General features: G+C 37.7%; 1 protein-coding gene across 1 annotated transcript in view; it reads left to right on the forward strand.

Annotated features, from left to right (window-relative positions):
• The window catches only part of CPQ (carboxypeptidase Q), a 451472-nt gene extending 435608 nt beyond the window's left edge, over nt 1-15864 (forward strand). Inside the window, exon 8 of the mRNA XM_021688259.1 lies at nt 15302-15864. Coding sequence (XP_021543934.1) covers nt 15302-15465 — 164 coding nt within the window. The 3' untranslated portion in view covers nt 15466-15864. The remainder of the gene's footprint in view (nt 1-15301) is intronic.
• Nucleotides 15865-21702: the final 5838 nt, after the last annotated feature.

The raw sequence follows: 21702 nt of genomic DNA on the forward strand, positions 1-21702 counted from the left end.
AGGGACAGTAGCTATTCTGACAATCCACTGACCACAGGCGGAGTGGGTTTTGCCCTAAAAAAGCAGAATGGGATTAGATGTCTGTTACCAAGCATGCAAGGTTGAATTAGAAGAAAGGGAAGGATATAATTTTGGAGATGTACAAGTCAGACATGCTATTATGGAATCTAATAGAAGGAATTTCAAAAAACACAGGTTCATGCGAGAAGTTCCCTAGAAAGAAAAGATGGGTGGTTGTGTGGGCATGGGTCGTCTGGGGATGGCAGATTCATAGGATTGCCCTTTCCTACCACTCCATGAGGCCAAGACTCCCTGCTCTGTGGTCTTCATCTTTAAGATGAAGGCATGAATTCAGCACAAGGCAAAAAATGTCTACAGATCCTCTCCCCAGACTCTTTTGCTTCTAATCATCATCATAACCTTTAAGCCGAAGTTTATTCATCTGCAAAATGAGGATAATAATAATTAGAGAATCATTATGATGATTTGATAAGATAATGAATGTCAAATGTTTAGCTAAGGCCATGGAACATAGAAAGTACTTAGTTGGGCGCCTGGGTGGCTCAGTTGGTTAAGCAACTGCCTTCGGCTCAGGTCATGATCCTGGAGTCCTGGGATCGAGTCCCACATCAGGCTCCTTGCTCGGCGGGGAGTCTGCTTCTCCCTCTGCCCTTCCCCCCTCTCATGCTCTCTCTCTCTAATAAATAAATAAATAAATCTTAAAAGAAAGTACTTAGTAAATCCTGGCTATGATTATGGTCATGATTTTGTTACCTTTTTCATCATTAAATGATATGTCATTGTACAGAAAATATCCCAGAGACAATAATTAGGAGTGCTATTTCCCAGTCTCTGTCCCATGACCATAGTGAGAGAGCCTGTACCACCCTCCAACATACTCATAAACAACTCTTACTGCGTTAAAATCAGTAACTTGGGGAGAATGAGGCTTTTTCCTTTGTAAGCTTCATCTGCGGAATCCGAAGCAGTTTTGGATGTAATCTTAGTCAACCTCATTTCTACAGGTGTACTGTACTAGCTTGAAAGTTCCATGAAATTCCATAAGAGCAGACACATTTAAATTATGCCCGCCATTGTTTGCCCAGGGCTTAGCAAGGTGCTTGGAACTTAGTAGGAGTTCAACAGATATCAGATGAGTGAATATGATCTTCTTTTCAAAAGCCTTATATCCGAGTCATGTTTGGCAGAATCCCTAGTGGCTGTCTTGCTATGCAGTAGTGAGTGCAAGCTTAGTACATTGTAAATGTCACTGTGATCATCCTAAGTAATCATTTAACCTATTTATAGTAACTGGACAATTGTTTCTATTCTGTATGAGTTAAACAAGAAATAATTCTTGCTTCATGTTCCATATCCTTCATAATGAGGTCTTCTTACCAGTTTAGTTAGTAAAGGACAGTATACGTCTCACCTTTGTCAAGAAATCTAAAAGGCTTGAAGAAAAATGACTCAGGAGATGAAACAGTAGGAGTCCTGGTGTTATTTATAAATTTTGTGCTGGAAACTATTTCAGGGTCTGTAGCAGCAAATCTCAAGCACCATTTGCCTTACCCAATAATTCTGGAGTTTGAGCATAAATGATGGAACAGCTAATGACATGTTACCCCACAAAGTAGCATTAGCTTCCTTTGTCATCCTTGGCCTTTTTTTTTTTTAAAGAACACACAGAAATGTGTAAATTGCAGTTTATCTCACCACAGAAGCATTTAATCAAATGTACTATAATTATATTTTGGGTGTCTATTCAGAATAATCACTATTTCTTCATTAGAAGAATTTCCTAAAAATTACATTAGTGAGGGTCAACCATAAAAGCATTGGAAATTTAGTTACATTTAAATGTTAAATTTATACCTCAGCCTTGTAGATTCCCTATAAGTAGATTGCCATGGGCAGGATCTTTTCATGAGGATATTCCTTGAACTGATGTTTTACTTTAAGTGAACTGTGTTTGCATTAAAAGCATATTCATTTCCAGGCTTCTTCTTAAACATTTGCTTCTTTTGTTTTGGAATTCAGAAAGCTTTTCGTGTTTAGCTTATTTTTTCCTTCACTGAATAATAATTTTTAGAAAGTTATATTTTAGAAGGTTTTGTGTAAAAAAAAATTCATCCTTTTAGCAGATAGTCAACTAAAGGGGCTACATTTAACTGCCAAATGGGAACCTCTCAGGTGACCAAAAAAAAGAAGCTTATTTGCATAAATAAAATGAAAGCCAATAAATTAAAAGCTTATTTGCATAAATAAAATGAAAGTTCAATAACTGAGCCAATATTTACCAAAATTTTCACCATTGTCAACATCTAATTTTGCTCCATTTTCAAGGATGATGGTTTGAGGCAAGAATCATTCACCATGTCACCATGTAGCCACTCTTGTTTTTTCCTTGGAAGCTGAGGTGGAGGAAACTTCACTAATATTTTGCAGCATTAGCCAAGTAGTTTGTCATCTTTTTGTTGAACCAGCTGCCTGGTTCATGGACACACTTATTTTGGATAAATTTATGCTGTCTGACACATAAATGGATATGGAGAATAAAAAGAAATCAAGAGACTCTTACTCCCAGATCAATTTTCTTCATTGGCCTAAGCTACCTCTAAATTGATTTACATAACACCATCACTCTGGTTTCTGGACATGACACATGTTATTCATTAGTACTTAAATTTTATTATATTTTTAATATAGCCTCTTTTCATTGTTTTTAGTAGTAAAACTTTATTTTATATATGTATATCCTATTTTCCATGGTGTATCTTCTTGTGACCTTGACACTATGGTATCTAGAAATGAAAAAAAAGCCCATCTCAGTGCAGACTCTTGGTCCATCCAGCCCATAATTCTGCTTCTGACAATGGCCCCCAGAGGAATTTTGTGGAGGCCTTGGCTGCCCACCTTGACATGACCTAAAATTATTAAGTGTAGCCTCTCAAATAGCCTCATTTCTTTGAAACCTAGTGTGGCTTAATCAGCAGTGAATTTATACTGCTACCTTAAAAGGTGCAATTTTAGCCTGTCCTACTTATTGGGGGGATAATGGAGACCCACAGTGTAACTGGAAAGGCATTTGTAGGTTTTCAAGACTGATTCCAATTCCAAATAATGATACCAACCCTCAGGTGGACTACCTTGCAGAGAAATACTTGTTGCTTTTTTTTTTGTCTCATAGCCAGGTAGTTCTGTACACACAACAAAACATTCAATTCCACAGCACGTCAACATTTTTGGTTGTAGCATAGTTTAATCAAAGGTTCTTTGAATAGGTAAAAAACTCTTTTCTCTTTGTTCACGACCTTTTTTTTTTTTTTTTTACCTTTTTAATGATCATAAAGAAGCCAAGGCTTCCTCTTAACAAAAGCCATGATTTTTTTCCCTATAAACTATGTGTTTAAGTGCTTGGATTTTACAAATCCATTAGCCTGGCCATGGGGAAGTGAGAATCACTGGTCAGAGGTTCATAGAGTCTCCCTTGTGACCTCTTTCATGAACGGACATCTTCCTATCAACCAGTTGGCCTTCAATACCATAATCATTGAATAGTGGGTGACAAAATTGGGGTTCCAGCTCTCCCATGTCACCCAGGCATTTCTGCAGTACTCCTGCCAACCAGCCTTGCAGAATTATCAAATTCAGTATGAGAAATAAGTCTAGAACAGCATGTCCATGTAATACTTACAATTTGTCTCATTCCTTTGTCTCTGCTTGCCAACAGAATGGGAGGTGGCAAGCAGAGACAAAGGTTTATATCTTAACACCTGCCTTCTATTGCACAGTAGCTTTGTAACTTTTTTGCATCTGTAGCCAGAAATCAAAATCTGTTCATATGAGCACAATTATAGGAAGACCCAGGATAATTTTAAGGCTTTCATTGTAAATACCACACTAGAAACAATTTTTAGAGTCTTCTTAAGTTCAAGACCCACATACATTGAATGTTCTGACAGTATGCTCTGTCAGAAACCATTTTTACTGATGTTTTCTTAGTGAGCATCATTCCCCAAGTGTGGAGAGAAACTGCAGAAAAGCATTTACAAGGAATCACATTGGCTCAGATAGGTGGGAATTTTACTGACATGAGGCATGAAAGAAGAGTGGATAAGTTCTGTATGGACAAAGGGAGAATGATAAATTACGACCAACATATAAAAATGAGTAAGATTCAAAATTACCCCTCCCAAACAAGTGTTGATGTTATTTTGTGTTACAAAAACATACAGAAGGACAGAGTGGTATGGGTGTTTCTTTACAACTATATCTGAAGCTATAAATACACATGCACACAAATAAATCATAAACCCAAAGATAAGGACCTTATTACATACAAATGTGATTGTTTACTTAAGGTTTGTAGGTAGATGGTATTAAATTATAATGTTCTAAAAGATAAAAGCATGACTCTCATGTGGAAGGTGGAAAGCAGTTCAAGAGATAAATAAGGATATTAACGGGTCGGGAGATGTTAAGGACAAGGCCCATATTATAGCCACAGAAACACAGATATATATATCTATCAGTGCTCAGTGCTTTTGCTTATTCGGGTGCTCATGGATAAAATTATAGATGATGACTTTGTGAGAAACTTAACTTTTGAGAAGTGAGAATGTGATTTTTCTTTTATGGTTTATAGATGGGTGGTATTAAGTTATAATTTTCTAAAAGGTAAAATCATGATGTTCATGCAAATATAAAATAAATACATGTCAAAGAATTTTATTCAATTAATTAATAAGGAATCCAGTAAGATATTAATACCAATTTATAGAGCATTTGAGAAACTAGGCAATTTAATAAGGAAATATTAGGATGAGATTGCTAGATTAGATAAAAACTGGTTAATGTCTTAAAGGCCAATAAATTGTAACCTTTGGGATTATCTGTTCTTTGGGACAGAAATTATTTTCGTCTCTACTAGACAAAAATCTGTGAGTTAAAATATAAATTCACTAAGTCTGCGACCTTTAATCAATAGTAAGCAGTGAGTCAAACTAAATACATTCTCCTAGGAAATCTTTAGGTGGACTTTGCTCCTGAATGACATTGAAAACATGTGCTGCCCACCTTTCTGCCCTATTTTCAAGTTGTGGCTGATTTCTCTAACAGTGGTGAAAGGTACAAGAACATATTGTGTAATCTGTAAGAGAGCATTTGGATCTCAGCTTGTATATGAAATATCACATGTTTTTAGTAATGAGAACCTACTTGGCAAGAGCTGAGAATAGAATCCCAGGAAAGTAGGCTTTACATACCAAGAGTGGCTGGAGAGAGAGAGGATGAAACCAATCAATATTCTTCTCTACTTTTGTCCAATTTGATATTTAATAATTCTTTCATTTATCCATTTATTGAGCTTCTATTACATGCCAGGCGTTGGGAATTGGGACAAAAAGACCAAGTTCTTGCCCTTATGGAGCTTATATTCCAATGGGAAAGACAAGCAGCAAATTATAAAACCATTACAAGAATAATATACTTTTAAACAGTGAAAAGCGGGATAACGAGGGATCAGGGGGAGGAGTTCTAGATAGAATGGTCCGGGAACTCTCAGGAGGACTGGCAGGGCCTTGAGAGTGTGGCCCAGACAGAGCAGAGGACTTGGTGACAGATGGGCTCTGCTGTTCATCTTCTGATAGGCAGTCCCAGGCTGCCCACTGTATGAACATAATTCTTCACTGTTTTATGGTCCAGGACACCTCCTATTTGAATTTCTGTCTCCATGTCATGAGGCAGAAATTGGTATGGGGGACCAGAGCAGTGAATGGGATAAATTGTGCAAATAGTTACCCACTGGGGAGAAAGTAGTTACAGATTCCTGGGATAGGGCAGTGAGAGAAGGTATAGAACACTGGTTAGGAGCACAGTTTTTAGATCAGAGACACCTGGATTTGAATCCTATCTCTACCACTTACTATTGTACAACTTTAGACAAGTTCCTTAAATCTATTTTCTATTTGTTAATGACATGTGATGACCATCCCTTCATGGGTTCACTGGGAGAACTACATAAAATCATCTCCATAAAGCCCTAAGCACACAGGAAGCACTCAACACATTGTGTCCTTGTTATTCCTGCTGTGGGAAAGTATGTAGTACCAGCTTCATGCAGCAGGGATTAGTTAGTCTTGCTGTTGCTCTGTAGTTCTTCAACTTTATGGAAAGATGAATCATTATCACAGAGTTCAGGTACATGTGAACTGGAGGCTCACCAGGTCTGATGGTGGTGACTTAAGCTATGTGGCCAAAGTTATCCCAGCAGCCAATCCAAGCTTTACAAAGAGATAGAAGTTGTAGGCTTATGCCTGAACCTTTTTAACATAGACTCGGCAATTCTTGGATAAATTAAGAGTTTAGAAACTAAAATTATAATACTTTTTATGGAGTTTTGATTGGGGATGTTTTCCCTTCCCTTTCCTGTCCTGTCCTTTCCTTTCATTTACTGGGTTTTTTTTTTTTTTTTTTTTTTTCCCTTTCCTACTTAGAAGTTGCTTTCTCTTCTGGAGAGCTATAGGTTAGGAAGCTATTAATTGACTGCTTCTCACTCTAATTTTCAATGAGATTTAATACAGTAGGGATAAAGCTGCCCTTTTTGAAAAGAAAGATTAAATGTCTGCAAAGTCCATGAATTGATTTTCTAATTGTTTTGGCAGTAATGTTTTTCATTGATAATGTTGCTAAAAGAAATAATAATTTTAATTAAAGTTTAAATGTCTTTTTAGATTTTATAGATTCTAGGGGGACCATTTTCTTGCAGGGAATAAGACCATAACATTCTTCTCTAACCCCACAATTATGATCAGGGGAATGTCTGTAATACATTCCATTGCAATTAAATTGCATACCCCAGACTGTTCAAGATCTATTTATAAAGGAGAAATGGATTTTCCATAGCTGCTTGCCTGTTAGTGCATCTTTCATGCAACATTGCAGCAGCCAATGTATATGCTGAAATAACAGACTTGAATTTAAACTTTCAAAGCTTTCAAATCTTTCAAAAACTTCTCATTCCATGAATTGCTTAATTTGTGTATATGAAAATGCACATTACAAATGAATGAGAGTTAACCTACAAAAAGAGGAGGCTATGAGAATCTTTGTATATTTACCCCCTCCCCAAATTTTCGGAAATTAGCAGGTATTCAATCTTGTTCCAGTATTCTGCACAGACCACAGTCATTACTGAGATCTCTCTGTGAAGATTGGAATCTGGTGTGAACAGTATGGGGCAGGTTGGATATTTCTTACAATATTCATGGGACCATTTTCACCCAGTCAAACAGCTGGAAAATATTTTCTGAGATGAATGTTTATAGAACAGATTTGGGGAGGAGAGAGAAGGGGATGGGAAGGAGGAGAAGGAAAAATAATCCAAGCAAGGTTAAGGTGGGGTCATAAAGAATAGACGTCGTGGTCCAGCTATTTCATCTTTAAGAACAGTTGTCAGAACTTTAACTTATTAAATTATAATTTTAAGTCCCTCCAAGTTGCATTTAATTGATCAAGCTGCTGTGTATGTATTGGGTCATCCCTATGGATCTATAGCATCTATTAATTGAGTGCCTACTAATTTTCACCAGAACCTTGAAAGTCAGATCTTAGTAGCCCCATTTGATGAGTGGGAAAACGGAGGCTAAAAAGCCTTATATGATTTACCCAAAGTCACCCAGTTATTAAGCAGAAGAGTTTGAATTTGAACCCAGGCCTATTTGACTCTAACTCCTGTGTTCTCTGCTGTATCTCCCTGTGTAGGTCCAACTTCTTGGCTGACATATTCAAGGATATGTCTTCACATCCTTAAATTCCAAACCTCCCTTAGAAATAATTTCCTAACAATAAACTGCCCTAATAATGTTGTAGTTTATTTCCAGGAGCTGAATGTTGGCCTTCAGAGCAGGCTCCTACTTACCAGCTTTCTATTTCTAAAAAGCATTTGATGATTCCCTGTTCAGAGCTCATACACCTGTCAAAAGAGACTGCAATTTATCCCCAGGGATAGTTAACATTCCTTCCACCCATGAGAGCATGTCAGGTGCTCTCAGAAATTGCAGTGCAGGCTCTCCCTCAGTGCTGGTCTTTGAGACTAGTAGCTGTCACTGATAAAATGTCTCCTTGGAATTGCAGAGACAAAGCTGCAAGGCAGCCAACAGGACCACCTCGTATCACCCTGTAGTTATCAGCATCCTCACTGGTAATATTGGATTTTCTGGAGTTGTTTTAGTTGTATGAAATGTTCACGGGAACTTTGATGATCTCTGAGGAAATGCCTTCTGTAATGTTCCAGTTGTGAGGGGAGGCAGCCAGATTCCCACCCATCTGGCAGGCAAGTTCTTTCAGGCTGAGCCTGAATGGGAATTTCAGAGGCCTGGAGAGGGCATACACAAGTATATCTTGCTTCTATTTTTTCAATATGGAATTTAGAGCCTTTCCTGTCAGCCATCATGCAGTGTCTTTAAGAAGCGCTGAATTGGAGGAAAACAGCCCCAAGTGAGCCATACTCTGTCTGCTGGAATGAAATGTCCTTTCCTGTTTCTTCATGTACACGGTTCTAATTCATCTTCCATCTACCCTCAGTGACTTTCACTCTTTGAACTCCTTGACTTTGTCCTTAACTTGTACATGAATTTGCTTTCCACCTGATGCTCTCTGGGATCCAGAGAGCATATGCTCCTCATCAGCTTCAACTGGTTCTGAAATGTCACTGTTTCTGTTAAAATGCTTCTTGCTCCTACCAAAGTAAACACACAGATTTGTCTCTCCTGGGTGTGCAGTGAGATCATGACATAAGGAACCTTCTGGTTTTAAAATGGACCTCTGGCCTTTTCACTGGGAATTTTGGTTATTTCATCCATATTCTCTCTAGAGAATTTCAGAAACTAGGATATTCTCATGTGGCCCTGGTCTTTGACACCTGCCCCCCAGATGATACCTTTTCCCTAGCCTTCTCTTCACAACCATGGTGTTTACACAACTCCACCTCTATATTCCTCTGTAGCATCTCCCTAAGGTGCAACTCCAGTCTCCCTGCCTTCCTGCCCATTGGTTCCCAAGGGCTCCCCATTTATGAACTACATTCCATCTATTTTCAGCCTTATATTCAGGACCTTCCACAGTTGGTTACCAATAATTGATCTGCCAATAATTAACCTAAGTTACCCACACACACACATCACCCAAACTGGAACGCTCATGTACTCTTTCACCTGGAATGTCTGTACCCCATCTCTTGTCTGTTGACATCTTAAGTACTTATGTTAAAAATCTCTTTTACAATTCCGTATCAGTCCTCACCTTTCTCTACCCTATGTTGTGGCCCTGGAGACTGTTATGGACTGCATTAACAAATCACTCCTTCCCTCTGGCTTATGATTGGGTTTGGCCATGGGGAGGCCCCATAGGCTACAGGAGGCACCAGCAGGAAACTGATTGATTCCCTGGCTTGTACAAATAGCCACTACTCCTCTGGTGACCCTCTCCTGCAGCCAGAGCTGCTTTTTTTTTGCCTTCTAAGCCTAGGAATGGTAATGGCTTTTTTGTTGCCAGCCCTAGGATGTATCAGCATCTCTTCTGAGCTTTATTTAACCCCGACCACTCTTTGTAAATAGTCCTTTCATCAAATTCTCCAAGTTACCTTTTTGGAGCATCCCATCTGTTTCCTACAAGGACTCTGGTACAGCACCTTCAAGGCTCAGTTTACTTATAAAATTCACCAATTTCATTCATTAGCTCAACAAATACACATTCATCTTCTATTTGGCACTATGTTACAGGCATTGGTGACAGAGTAGAGAACAAAACAGAGGCCTTACCTTAAGGGAGCTTACAGTATAATGGGGAAATCAGATTTCAAACGTGCAATTATAACAAAAGATGGTGGAGATTATAAGAGAAGTATGGAGTGCACAAAGCAAGGGGACCTAGTCTAGGGGCCAAAGAAGGTCATTCAGTTACATGAGCCATCTGCTATTTCTTTGTCCTTTCCTCGTGGCACTCAGTACATTTTGTGTTATTATTGCTTGTGGACACTCTGTCAAAAGCTGTCTCTTTTGAGAGCAGCAGCTGTGTCTTTTTCCATCTTTATGCCTGCCTCAGTCCTTAGACCACTGCCTAGAATATTGCAGGAACTCAAGTATTTACCCAATTGAACTGGATTGAACCTTCTGAATATTTGTGGACCTCAGCTCCAGCCCAGCCACTGATGGTGTTACATTATCAGGCTGGATGATGGTCAGATCCCACTTTTTTCAGAGCCACCGGGCTAACAGAAAACATGTTTTACTAGTTTAGAAAGAAAAATTATTGAATTGGAAGAACTCTCCTCCACACGGGTGAAGGGTTTACTAGGCATTGTCAGCTGAACACGCCCTGTTTTGGATATTTCCTAGCAGGCATTGGAGTCATTAGTTGTCAGAGGTGAGGTTTGAGTTTTTCTTTTACACTTATTTTTTTGCCTCACCGGCTTATGTTTCTTTAATAGCACCATAGCTGAACTCAATGTGAAATATGAATGGAGATAAATCCAAATTCTACTTCAGAGCAAGGAGTTTGGGGACATAGATAGAGATTAACCTTGACACAAAGTTTTAAAAACTTGGGTTGGGATAGAGAAAATCTAGACAACATCCTGAGGCCACGAAGGTCTCAGAAACAAGGACAGGATCCAATCCACAGGGCAGGAAGTAGAGGACTATGAGAAGAGAATGCTTTTAATAGGGTAGACCAGAAGTTTGTAGACACATTTTTCCCCACCAAAAATAATTGTGGATAAAACAATAATTGCCTTTCTATAATACATGGCTTAGTGAGGCAAAGTAAGGGGATTCCTCAGAGATGAAAAATGATAAAGCAAGAATTGATAGAGGTCAGAAAACTTTGGAGCCTAGCAGAGGGTATCTTGTGTGAGGGTATCTGCCAATCTGTTTCCCGGAACCATGGTTTTTAATGAGCAGTGAGTGCATCTGGAGACAAAGGGGCCCTAGTGTCCTTAAATAAGATATTGATTAACTTTGGCTAAGTATGTGAGCTATGATTTCTAAGGTCTCCACTGAAGGAATTGAAATAAAACGTGTAACCTTCAAACTAGTAGAGTGGGAGGGGGGAGAAAAGGAATGATAGGAGGGGGGAAATCAACACAGATGAAGGCAAGAAAGAAAAGGGGGAAAAAACAAATCTAGAAAACAAAATTAACTAATAGAATGCAAAAACTAGGATGGCATAAATGAATTCAATTTAATAGTAATCACAATCTTCATAAAGAAATTATACTGTCCAGTTAAAATTCAAGCTGTTAGACTAGATTTTTAAAATTCAACTTTAAAGTCTTCATAAGAGAAACCTCTAAAAACATAAGGAGCAAGGAAGAGTGCAAGTAAAATGATGAGGGAGTGGGGCGCCTGGGTGGCTCAGTCGGTTAAGCGGCTGCCTTCGGCTCAGGTTATGATCCCGTGGTCCTGGGATCGAGCCCCGTGTTGGGCTCCCTGCTCAGTGGAGAGTCTGTTTCTCCCTCTCCCTCTGCCTGCCTCTCTGCCTACTTGTGCTCTCTCTCTATCTCTCTGTCAAAGAAATAAATAAAATCTTTTTAAAAAAATGGTGGGAGAAGACATACTAAGGTAAAGGAAGAAGGTATGGCTATATTAAATATTAGGAAAAGCTAACTTCAAGACAAAAAGCATTACTAAAAATGAAGAGGAGGGCGCCTGGGTGGCTCAGTTGGTTAAGCGACTGCCTTCGGCTCAGGTCATGATCCCGGAGTCCCTGGATCGAATCCCGCATCGGGCTCCCTGCTCGGCAGGGAGTCTGCTTCTCCCTCTGACCCTCCGCCCTCTCATGTGCTCTCTCTCTCATTCTCTCTCTCTCAAATAAATAAATAAAAAAATCTTTAAAATAAATAAATAAATAAATAAATAAATAAAAATGAAGAGGATAACTACACATTAATAAAGATGTTCAATTTATCAGGAAGCTGTAATTCTAAATTTGTGTGCCCCTAATACTGTAAGTTTGAAATATATAAAAAAGAAATTGCTGGAACTACAAAAAAAAATATCCAAAATCACAGAGGGACATTTTCACATATCCCTCTCAAAATTGATAGCTCAAATAGACAATAAATAAGTTAGGTGTTAAAAGATTTGAAGAAACAAGCTTGATCTCATGCATATACACAACACACAGAAAGCACATTCTTTTCCACACATGGAACACTTATAAAAATGATCACTCAATAGGCCACAGAGAAAATCTCAATAGATTGAAAAGAGTCTGTATCATATAGCCTGCATTCTCTGTAAGTTAAATTAGAAATCAATAATGAAAAAATAACTAAGGGAACCCCCATACTTTTAAAAATTAGAAAACACATTCTAACTTATGTATCAAAGAAAAGAAATCAAACCAGGAATTGGTGAATATTTAGAACTGAGTGATCTTGAAACTACTCCTCAGAATTGGCAGGATATAGATAGCTGAAGCAGCAGTAGGAGGAAGATTGCAGCCTTATTGCTTATGCTGGAGACAGAGAAAGCTGCAAAGCAATAAACTGAACATTCAACTCAAGATGTTAGAAAAAGAAAAGCAAATCAAGCCAAAGAAGGAAGAAGGAGGGATACAATAAATTTGAGTAGAAATCAATGTAAGAAAAACCACTCTATAGTAGAGAGTGTTAAAAAAATTGTCTTTTTCTTTTTTTTTTTCAAAAAACTAATACGACTGACAAACTGCTGGCAAGGCTGATGAACGAAAAAGAGAGAAGACACTAATAACTAATATGGAGAATAAAAAAAAGTGCATTCCTATACATGCAGACATAAACAGAGTTAAAAACAGGATATTAGTGATAACTTCATGCTGATTATTTTGATTTTGATTATTTTGAATATTTGGGCAAAACTCACACATTCCTAAAAAATATAATTTCCAAAGTTAATTCAAGAGGAAATACAAAATCCCAATAGCCCAATAACCAGGATAGAAATCGAATCATTAGTTAAAATATTTACCATAAGCAAAGTATCAGACTTAGATGGTTTTGTAAAGAGTTCTACAAAAAAAAAAACAGGAAATGAATCATTCTAATCTTACACAAACTGCTCCAGAGTGTACAAAAGAAGGAACACCTGCCTTTTATGAATCAGATATATCCTTGATGCTAAAAATGGATAGCCACAAATAGAAAATGCAATTTTTTTAAATGTAGAATTTACAATTAGTGACAAAGAGTATAAGCCTTGGAGAAAAGAAACTAACAAAAGGTGTGCAAGCTGTATCACAGAACTTTAAAGATGCTACAGAAGACTTCAATAAATAGGAAATATCAATATGCCATTTTCATGGATAAGAACACAATAGCCTAATATAAAGATGTGAGTTCTCCCCAAATTGACGTGTAGATTTACACAATTTCCATCAAAATCCAAAAATATTTTTTGTACAATTTTAAAATGATTCCAAACTTCATCTGAAAGATCAGTTAAGAATAGTAAGACATTCCTGAAGAGGAGGGAAGAGAAGGTGGGGGAATTTGCTCTGCCCAATTACAAGAAATAGAAAGCAGTAGTAATTAAGCTACTAGTAGTAATTAAGACACTTCTTATTCCTAGTATCTAAAATATTTTAAGAATTCCTACAAATCAATAAGAAAAGACAAATCAATTGAAAAATGGGCAAAAGGCATGAGCAAGTATTCTACAAAAGAGCAAACATAAATGACAAAAAAATGCATATATGAAAACATGCTCAATCTCATTAATAATTTTAAAAATTAAAGTTAAAACCATAATGAGATAATATTTCATACCCACCAGATTAGCAAATATTAGCTTGACAAGAGCAAGTGCTCTTGTGAAACAAGAGGAAGACTCATATACTGACAGCAGAAGTGCACACTGAAAAGGGCAACATTTTGGAATTACACGATAAAATTAAACACACACCTACTCTATAACCCAGCATGTCCATTCCTTTATTTAGATGCTAATGAATGCTGATAACAACATATAATAACAGAAAACTGGAAACAACCTAAATGTCCATCATCAGGAAAATGGATAAATAAATTCAATGAAATAATGTACAGCAATAAAAAAAATGAAAATACCACAGCTATACACGCTGAGTGGAAAAACCAAGTCACAGAAATATATCTGGTGTATGTGTTTCAAAGGCAGACAGTATTAAACTATTTATTTATTTATTTGTTTGTTTGTAATGCCATATAAATATATGGTAAAACTAATTTTTTTAAAATCAAGGAGTGATTAACACACAAGCAGAATGGGAAAGTGGGTAACTCTGGAGGGAGGAAAGTTTCAACAAGAGGTGGGGGAACTCATAAAATGGGCTTCAAAAGTACTGGTAGTATCTTTCTTGCAGTGGATTGTGGACATATGCATACTTTTTATATTGTCACCCATCCTGATATGCATTTGTGTTCTCTTCAATCTTATGTATGTGTAGTTCACAATAACACCACACATAAATAAATAAGGCCAGAGGATAAAGAACTGCAGTTGGAATCCACAAACTGGGCCCAGGAGGTTTTGAAGGATGACTAACGGAGGGCAAAGACTCCCCAAGGCTGTGGCCCATGGTGGAAGCTAGAGAAAAGCTTCCCTAGAGAAAGAAGAAAGCTCTCAAGTGGGGCAGAGGTGCCTGCTGATGCCCTTAGAGGTTGTTGGGAAATTTCTTGGGAAGTATATGAATGATTTGAGCAAAAAATCTTGAGCAAAAGAGTATGGGCTTTCTTTTGAATCCAGGAAGGTACATAATTTGCACTCTTGCAGATACAAAAGCAGATATTATCTTTTTATAAATAAATAGGACATTTCTATCAGTTACTTAAATAAAGTTTTATCTTCTTTAACGTGGCAGATAGTCCAGAAGTAGGCAATGTAGAGCCTATTCAGTGGGCTAGCAGTGTTTTCGAAATCCAGGCTCCTTCTGTCTTTCCACTTGGCCATTTTTAGTGTGGGGGCTTTATTACCCCATGCAGCTCCAAACTTTTCATCTACTTTTATGCAGCACTAGGGCATTTCCTGACTCTTGTCAGCAAAGTAAAGGCTTTCCTAGAACTTCCCCACAGCCTGCCACTCCTATCCTAGTAGTAAGAATGGTATTCACTTGGCCATTTCTTGCTGCCAGAGAGCCTGGGAAAGCAATGATTTTGCCCCTGCAGCCTGCATAGTAGGAGCAGGAAGAATGAAGCAGGGAAGAGCAGCAATGGTTTCTGAGCAGCTATTCAGCAATCTCTGTTGAAATACTTCACTAAGAATTCTTCCTCTTTTCTCCCCAGGAGCCAGTCTACTTGATGACCTCTATAAATATTTCTCCTTCCATCACTCCCATGGAGACACCATGACTGTCATGGATCCAAAGCAGATGAACGTGGCTGCTGCTGTTTGGGCTGTTGTCTCTTACGTAATCGCGGACATGGAGGAAATGCTGCCCAGGTCTTAGCAAGAACAGGAAAGAAAGCACTTTCGTCCTTTCTGGCCAGGAATGCTGGGTCTGCAGCTCTAGGAAGTCCCTCTTCAACTAACACTTTCTTCTCACCTGATCCATTTTCAAAGCACAGTACTTTCTCATACTTTCTGTTACCATCCTTCTTGATACTTTCCAAATTCTCTGTTTCTAGAGGACGAAATGATCCTCACCCCCACATAGAGTCAAAATATGGTAGGGATCACAGTGGGGACCTTTATTTATACCACCTGTAAAAATTATTGTTTCTACTTTGAAAGTAAATACTGGATAAATATTTGGAAGATCTCTGGGTTTTATGTGTGTATTGATGAACATTAAATCAAATGCAGTGATACCAATTTTTATGTTATTTATTGAAGGAGTTGAGGACTACGCAATTGTAGTATGGTCTTAGTTGAATGTGTGGAGGCACTTGGCTTTCTAATTTGTACATTTTCATCTCATTAGAATTTTTAAAATGAAATGTGAGTTTTTTTAATTAACAGGAAAAAAAGATGTCACCATTTGAAGATAAAAATCAAGTGTGTATAATCTAGTTGCCTTATTAAACGTAATGACTAAGGTCTATCACCAGGCAAGTGATAGTAATATTTGACATTTATGTTTTATATATTTCACACAATATTTCTATGAAGTTGGAGCTTATTCCCATTTTGCTGTTAATGGAGTTGAGGCCCAGTGAGGCTAAATAATACTTATAGGGCCCAATAGAGCAAAAACATTGATCCTCGTCTACTCTGGGAACAACACCTACTATTCTTCCACACACAATGTCCAGTATTTAATTAAAAAAATAATTTTAAAAACTGCAAGAAAAAAATAAATGCATTGTCAAGAGTTAAAGCAAGTAAGAGAGCCAGACTAAAAGATGACCTGGAACTATCAGAGGGGACTCTAACATAACTGCGATTGATACATTAAAGATCTAGAACTACATGTATGAACAGAAGAATTTCAACAGAGAGATGAACACTATAAAAGAGTCAAATGTCAATGCCAAAATAAAAAATATAGTATCAGAGATGAAGCATTTCCTAGTTGGGTGTTTTAGCAGACTGAACGAGGCTGAGGAAAGAATGGATGAACTTGAATATAGGTCGATAAAAATTGCCCAAACTAAAACAGGAAGGGAAGAAATAGTGAAGGAAAACAAACAAACAAGCACCAGAATGGAGCTTCCAAGAGTTGCGATCTAATATGTATGTGGTCTAATATACATGTCATTGGGTATCAAGAGACCTAACATACATGTAATTGAATTTCCAGAAGGAGAAGACAAAGTATCAGTTAATGGTAATAATTAAAAGGATTGACAGATACAGTAGGTCTTTCATTTCTGGCAAGGCAGCAAACTGGTACTTTGACGCTTACACTGAAAACCAAAAATTCTGGATACCATCTGAGAAACGGTTTCTTAAATGTATGAGTTAACTGGTTAAAAGGTAAAGAATATTAGACAAGAAATTAACTGAAGGCAAGAAGCAAGAGGGAGACACAGAACATTAAACCACCTTTCTCTTTGAGAAAATTTGCAGAAGGTGGTGAATTACACTTCCATTTTCGCTGCTTTTCAGGGTTCAGAGGACTGTAGACAAATCCCAAAGCCTGCCATATTAAGGATACTAGAGACCCCCCAATAAAATTGAGACCTCAAAGGATTATACCTCAATACTATGGTGAACTAAAAATAAATTTGAAGACTGCAAAGAAAATTACCGTTATTGAATAAGTGCTGAGTGGAGGGTCCGAAGAAATTCCCATAGATAAAGTTACGATAGTATGAACTCACAGTCAAAAGAAAAAAAAACTAAAAAAACAAAAAACAAAAAGAAAGACCCATAACAAACTAAAAAAACAAACAAACCATAATTAACCTGCAGTGTCCTCTGATACTGGAATTTTTAGATTGAGAATTTTCTAAACTCTATTATGTTTAAGGAAGTAAAAGAAGAGATTGAAAATTGAGTGAGAGAGCACAGGGCTATAAAAAGTGAACAGGCATATTGTAAAAAAAAAAAATAACAACAACAACAAACAGAACTTCAAGAAATATAGACAACTGGAAGTGAAATTTAAAAATTAGAGTCAGGGGCGCCTGAGCGGCTCAGTTGTTAAGCGTCTGCCTTTGGCTCAGGTCATGATCCCAGGTTCCTGGGATCGAGCCCCGCATTGGACTCCCTGCTCAGCGGGAAGCCCGCTTCTCCCTCTCACACTCCTCCTGCTTGTGTTCCTGCTCTCGCTATCTCTCTCTGTGTCAAATAAATAAATAAAATCTTTAAAAAAATATTAGAGGGCCAGTTTAACTGCAGATGAGAGTATTCATGAACCGAAAGAATAGTGAAGAAACTAATGAGAATTTATCACAGAATGAAAAAGATATGGAAAATATGAATGAAAGGTTAAGAAATGTGAAAGGTAGAGTTAGATCATCTAATATATATTTAATCAGGGTTGCAAAAAAGAAAAAGTAGGACAAAGAATTATAATAAATGAGAAAAAATAATATAGAACATGAGAATAAGAAGAAATAATAAATGAAAATCTTCCAGAAATAATGAATTAGATCAGTTCACACAGTCAAGAAGTCCAGTGAATCCCAAACAGTAGAAATGAGAAGAAATCTACACTAAGACATATTGTAGAGAAACTGTAGACCACAAAAGTGAAGATCTTTGAACCAAGAGAGAAGAGATGAATTATTTTAAAAGGAGCAACAATTAATAATAGCTAACTTCTTAATAATAGCAACAGTGCAAGTCAGAAGACATTGGAAAGGTATCTTCAACATGCTAAGAGACAAATTTGTCAACCTAAAAATTCTATGCTCAGAAGTATCATTCAAGAACGAGAACAAAATAAGGATATTTTCAGGCAAATAAAAACAGAGAGTTTACCACCAGCAGACCTTCACTAAAGGAAATGTGAAAATGTGTACTCCTGGCAAAACTCAATGGTCCTACAGTGAAGACAAGAAATGAAGAGTGTTGGCTCCACATGAAAGATCAGTGATCTTTTAGGCCCAACTACAAGGCAATTATAAGGACTTTGCCTGGCAGGCCTCACAGGGGAAAACTATCCTCCTCATGCAAGACTTGGTACACAGCTGGTGCATTATAGTTTTCTGAAGGGAGTTGCAGTCAAGGACTCAGGACCTCTGGGCCAGCCATGCTCATAAACATATCTGCATTCCAAGCCCAACATCTCCATTCAGAGGCCTCCTTTTTGGGAATCTTGACTAAGATACTTTTGTCTACTGTGACTCAGTTCTTTCCACTCTGGCCCTTTCCCCACCCTCTCTCCTCCCTGGCTCCACCCCAAGTCCATAAAATGGCAGGAGTCTTTTGTTCAGAGCTCTTTGGCAGTTAAGATTCTCCTCCATCTGTGCTGATTCACCTGACTCTTGCCTGGCACCATTCTGTGGGGGAAAATGGAACATTGGGGAACTGGTGTCTATTTTTGCATCTTGTTTACACTGTCTCAGTAAGTAGTAAAGGCATTATTGTTAATATCATTTTGGCTAATTGTCCTAATCGATCACCTCAGCCTGGCAGCTCAATAGAAATTAAGAGCAAAGAAAGTAGCAAACATTTTAAACAAACATGAACTAAATTAAATAACACAATAATCTAGAATTTGAAAAAGAAGAAGATGCTTGGCTAGAATAGCATATAAATAAAAAGGGAAGTTACAGGAATTAGTGTTCTAAGGTCCTTGTATTTCTCTAGAAGATAATAGAGATACTGTTTAACTTTAGGTTTTGCTAAGTTAAATATAAAGTTTAGGTTTTCAAGTGTAACCACAAAAAAATAGAGGTAGAATGTAAAACCACAGACCAACCCCCCAAAAAATGGAGTAAGAAAAAAAAAAAGGCTCAATAAATTTGCTGTCATATTCAGTGACCACAATGGGCTAATCAACTAAAAAAATATAAGTTTGGAAAATAAGTGACTTAATGAAGAAATGACCACTAAGTGACCCATGAGCCACAGAAGAAATCATAATTGAAATTAAAACATTTCTACAACTGGGGGCGCCTGGGTGGCTCAGTCGGTTAAGTAACTGCCTTCGGCTCAGGTCATGATCCTGGAGTCCCGGGATCGAGTCCCGCATCGGGCTCCCTGCTCGGCAGGGAGCCTGCTTCTCCCTCTGACCCTCCCCCCTCTCATGAGCTCTCTCTCTCTCTCATTCTGTCTCAAATAAGTAAATAAAATCTTTAAAAAAAAAAACATTTCTACAACTGAATAATAGCATACATACACACACACCCCCAAAAACACCTCCATATCAGATCTTGCAGAATTCAAGTGAGGGAGGGGTGAGGAGACCCTCTGCAGATCTCTAGCATTCTCACTCTGTGAGCTTCTCTCCTAAGAGTGTATCCTGCGAACTCTAGCTACCTTGGCCTTCCAGAAACATTCAGATCCCTCTCCTCAACTCACAGTGGGCTGGGCTCTGCTTGGGTTTCCCTTCTCTGAACTGTAACTGGAACTCTTAAAGCAGTAATCTCAGGGAAGAATGGAGCTCACCTCATTTGTTTTCTGTCTCTTGGGCACCATTGTCCTCATTTCCTGATGTCCACTATCTTGTTTCATACATTTTATTTGGATTTTTAATTGGTTAATACCCAAAGACAAGTCTGGTCCTTGTTACTTCTGCTTGGTCAGAAGTGCATATTAGGTCAGTAATTTCTGTCCAATGTATACAATCATATTCATTTTATGTTTTGTACATTTTGATTCATTCTTTTCTTACTATTTGATTCCAGTTTGGGAATGTGGATTCTCAGGGATTTCATGAACTGCCCAAAAATGAGATTAAAAATAAATGGCATCTATGAATTATCAGAGCCCATTGCCCATATCCTAGAAATGGCTCTTAGGAAGTGGATCTTATTACATCTCCTTGCCTTTCCCCAGAGAGTTGTTTATTTCCCTGGGGGCAAAAAAAAATAGAAAATAAAAATTAAAAAAAGAATTACGTAGGGCCAAATGGTAGCAGAAATGGCCCTACCATTTCCTAACTGGTCCCCTTACTGGAGGAGTATAGAGGGGCTGGGTTGGGAGACAATGTGAATATGTGCAGGCAGGGGAGTGTATTGGTGAGTGTGGTTATCAGTAGCACCAACAATATAGGAGAAGTACATGGGAGTTGGAAAAATAGAAGGGTGGAAGAAGGAAGATGAGAAGAAACTCATGACAACCTGCACATCGTAATTGCTTAGGTCTACCAGACAGCCATGGAGCCTGGCACATGTTATTGAATAACTAGAGCTATAGGAATTTTTTAGTAGAATTATCTTATTTTCCATAAATTGTTGTAAAAGGAATTGTTCATCTGCTAAGAAATGGTGTATCATTTGAGTGGTGGCCTATTTCCTGCGCATGCAGCAGCTTTCCAATTTGACTTCAGGGTCAAGTTGCTTTTCTGATTCATTTGGCTGAGTAGACTTAAGTGCAAATTGAGAAGAGAAATCCATTTAAATATTGTAAAATGTGAAAAGGATGAATTCTGCAACAGAAAAAGGAGGGGATTCAGGGAAAGGAGGTCGACTGCTGATTTTGCCCTTGACATTGTTAGGATGTGGCTTCGAGGGTTCTGATGCATCTGCGAATGATTTGGAGTTTGGGTTCCCCAGAGTGTTCCACCTTCCTCACAATAATTACACTAATGATACCAAGAGTGTTTTGAAAATCCTCATGCTTCTACGCTGCATACATTTCATCGCCACACAGTCCTATTTGCTTAGTATGCTCCCTTCATAATAATTTGAGATGTTTCCCATTTACCTTGAGTAAATATCAAACAGATCTTGATATCTATATCTGTCTCATGAAATATACATTCTCTCTAACTGTGCCCAAATGATTAATTTACTGCTATGTGATAATTAGCATAAAAATCTCATCATGACACGAGATAGAAATGTTATCACTAATTGCCATTTGAAGTGAAGAATGTTTTTTGCATAGAAATAAATGATGCATGCTTACTTCTTAATTCTCTGTTAAACCAGAAAACCCAAGACTGTTTTTGGAGCGGAAAGAAATTACCTTTGAAGTTTTGTTTTGTTTTGTTTTGTTTTGTTTTGTTTTGTTTTGTTTCTTTTCTCTCCCTTAGATGGTCCATAGTTCAGCAGAGAAATGGCGGAAAGCAATTGTTATGGAATTTTGTACACAAAATGAGATAGGTGAACTCAATTCTCATCAAAAC

Source organism: Neomonachus schauinslandi, chromosome 4 (assembly GCF_002201575.2).
Source record: "Neomonachus schauinslandi chromosome 4, ASM220157v2, whole genome shotgun sequence".
In the NCBI taxonomy this organism is placed as follows: domain Eukaryota; kingdom Metazoa; phylum Chordata; class Mammalia; order Carnivora; family Phocidae; genus Neomonachus; species Neomonachus schauinslandi.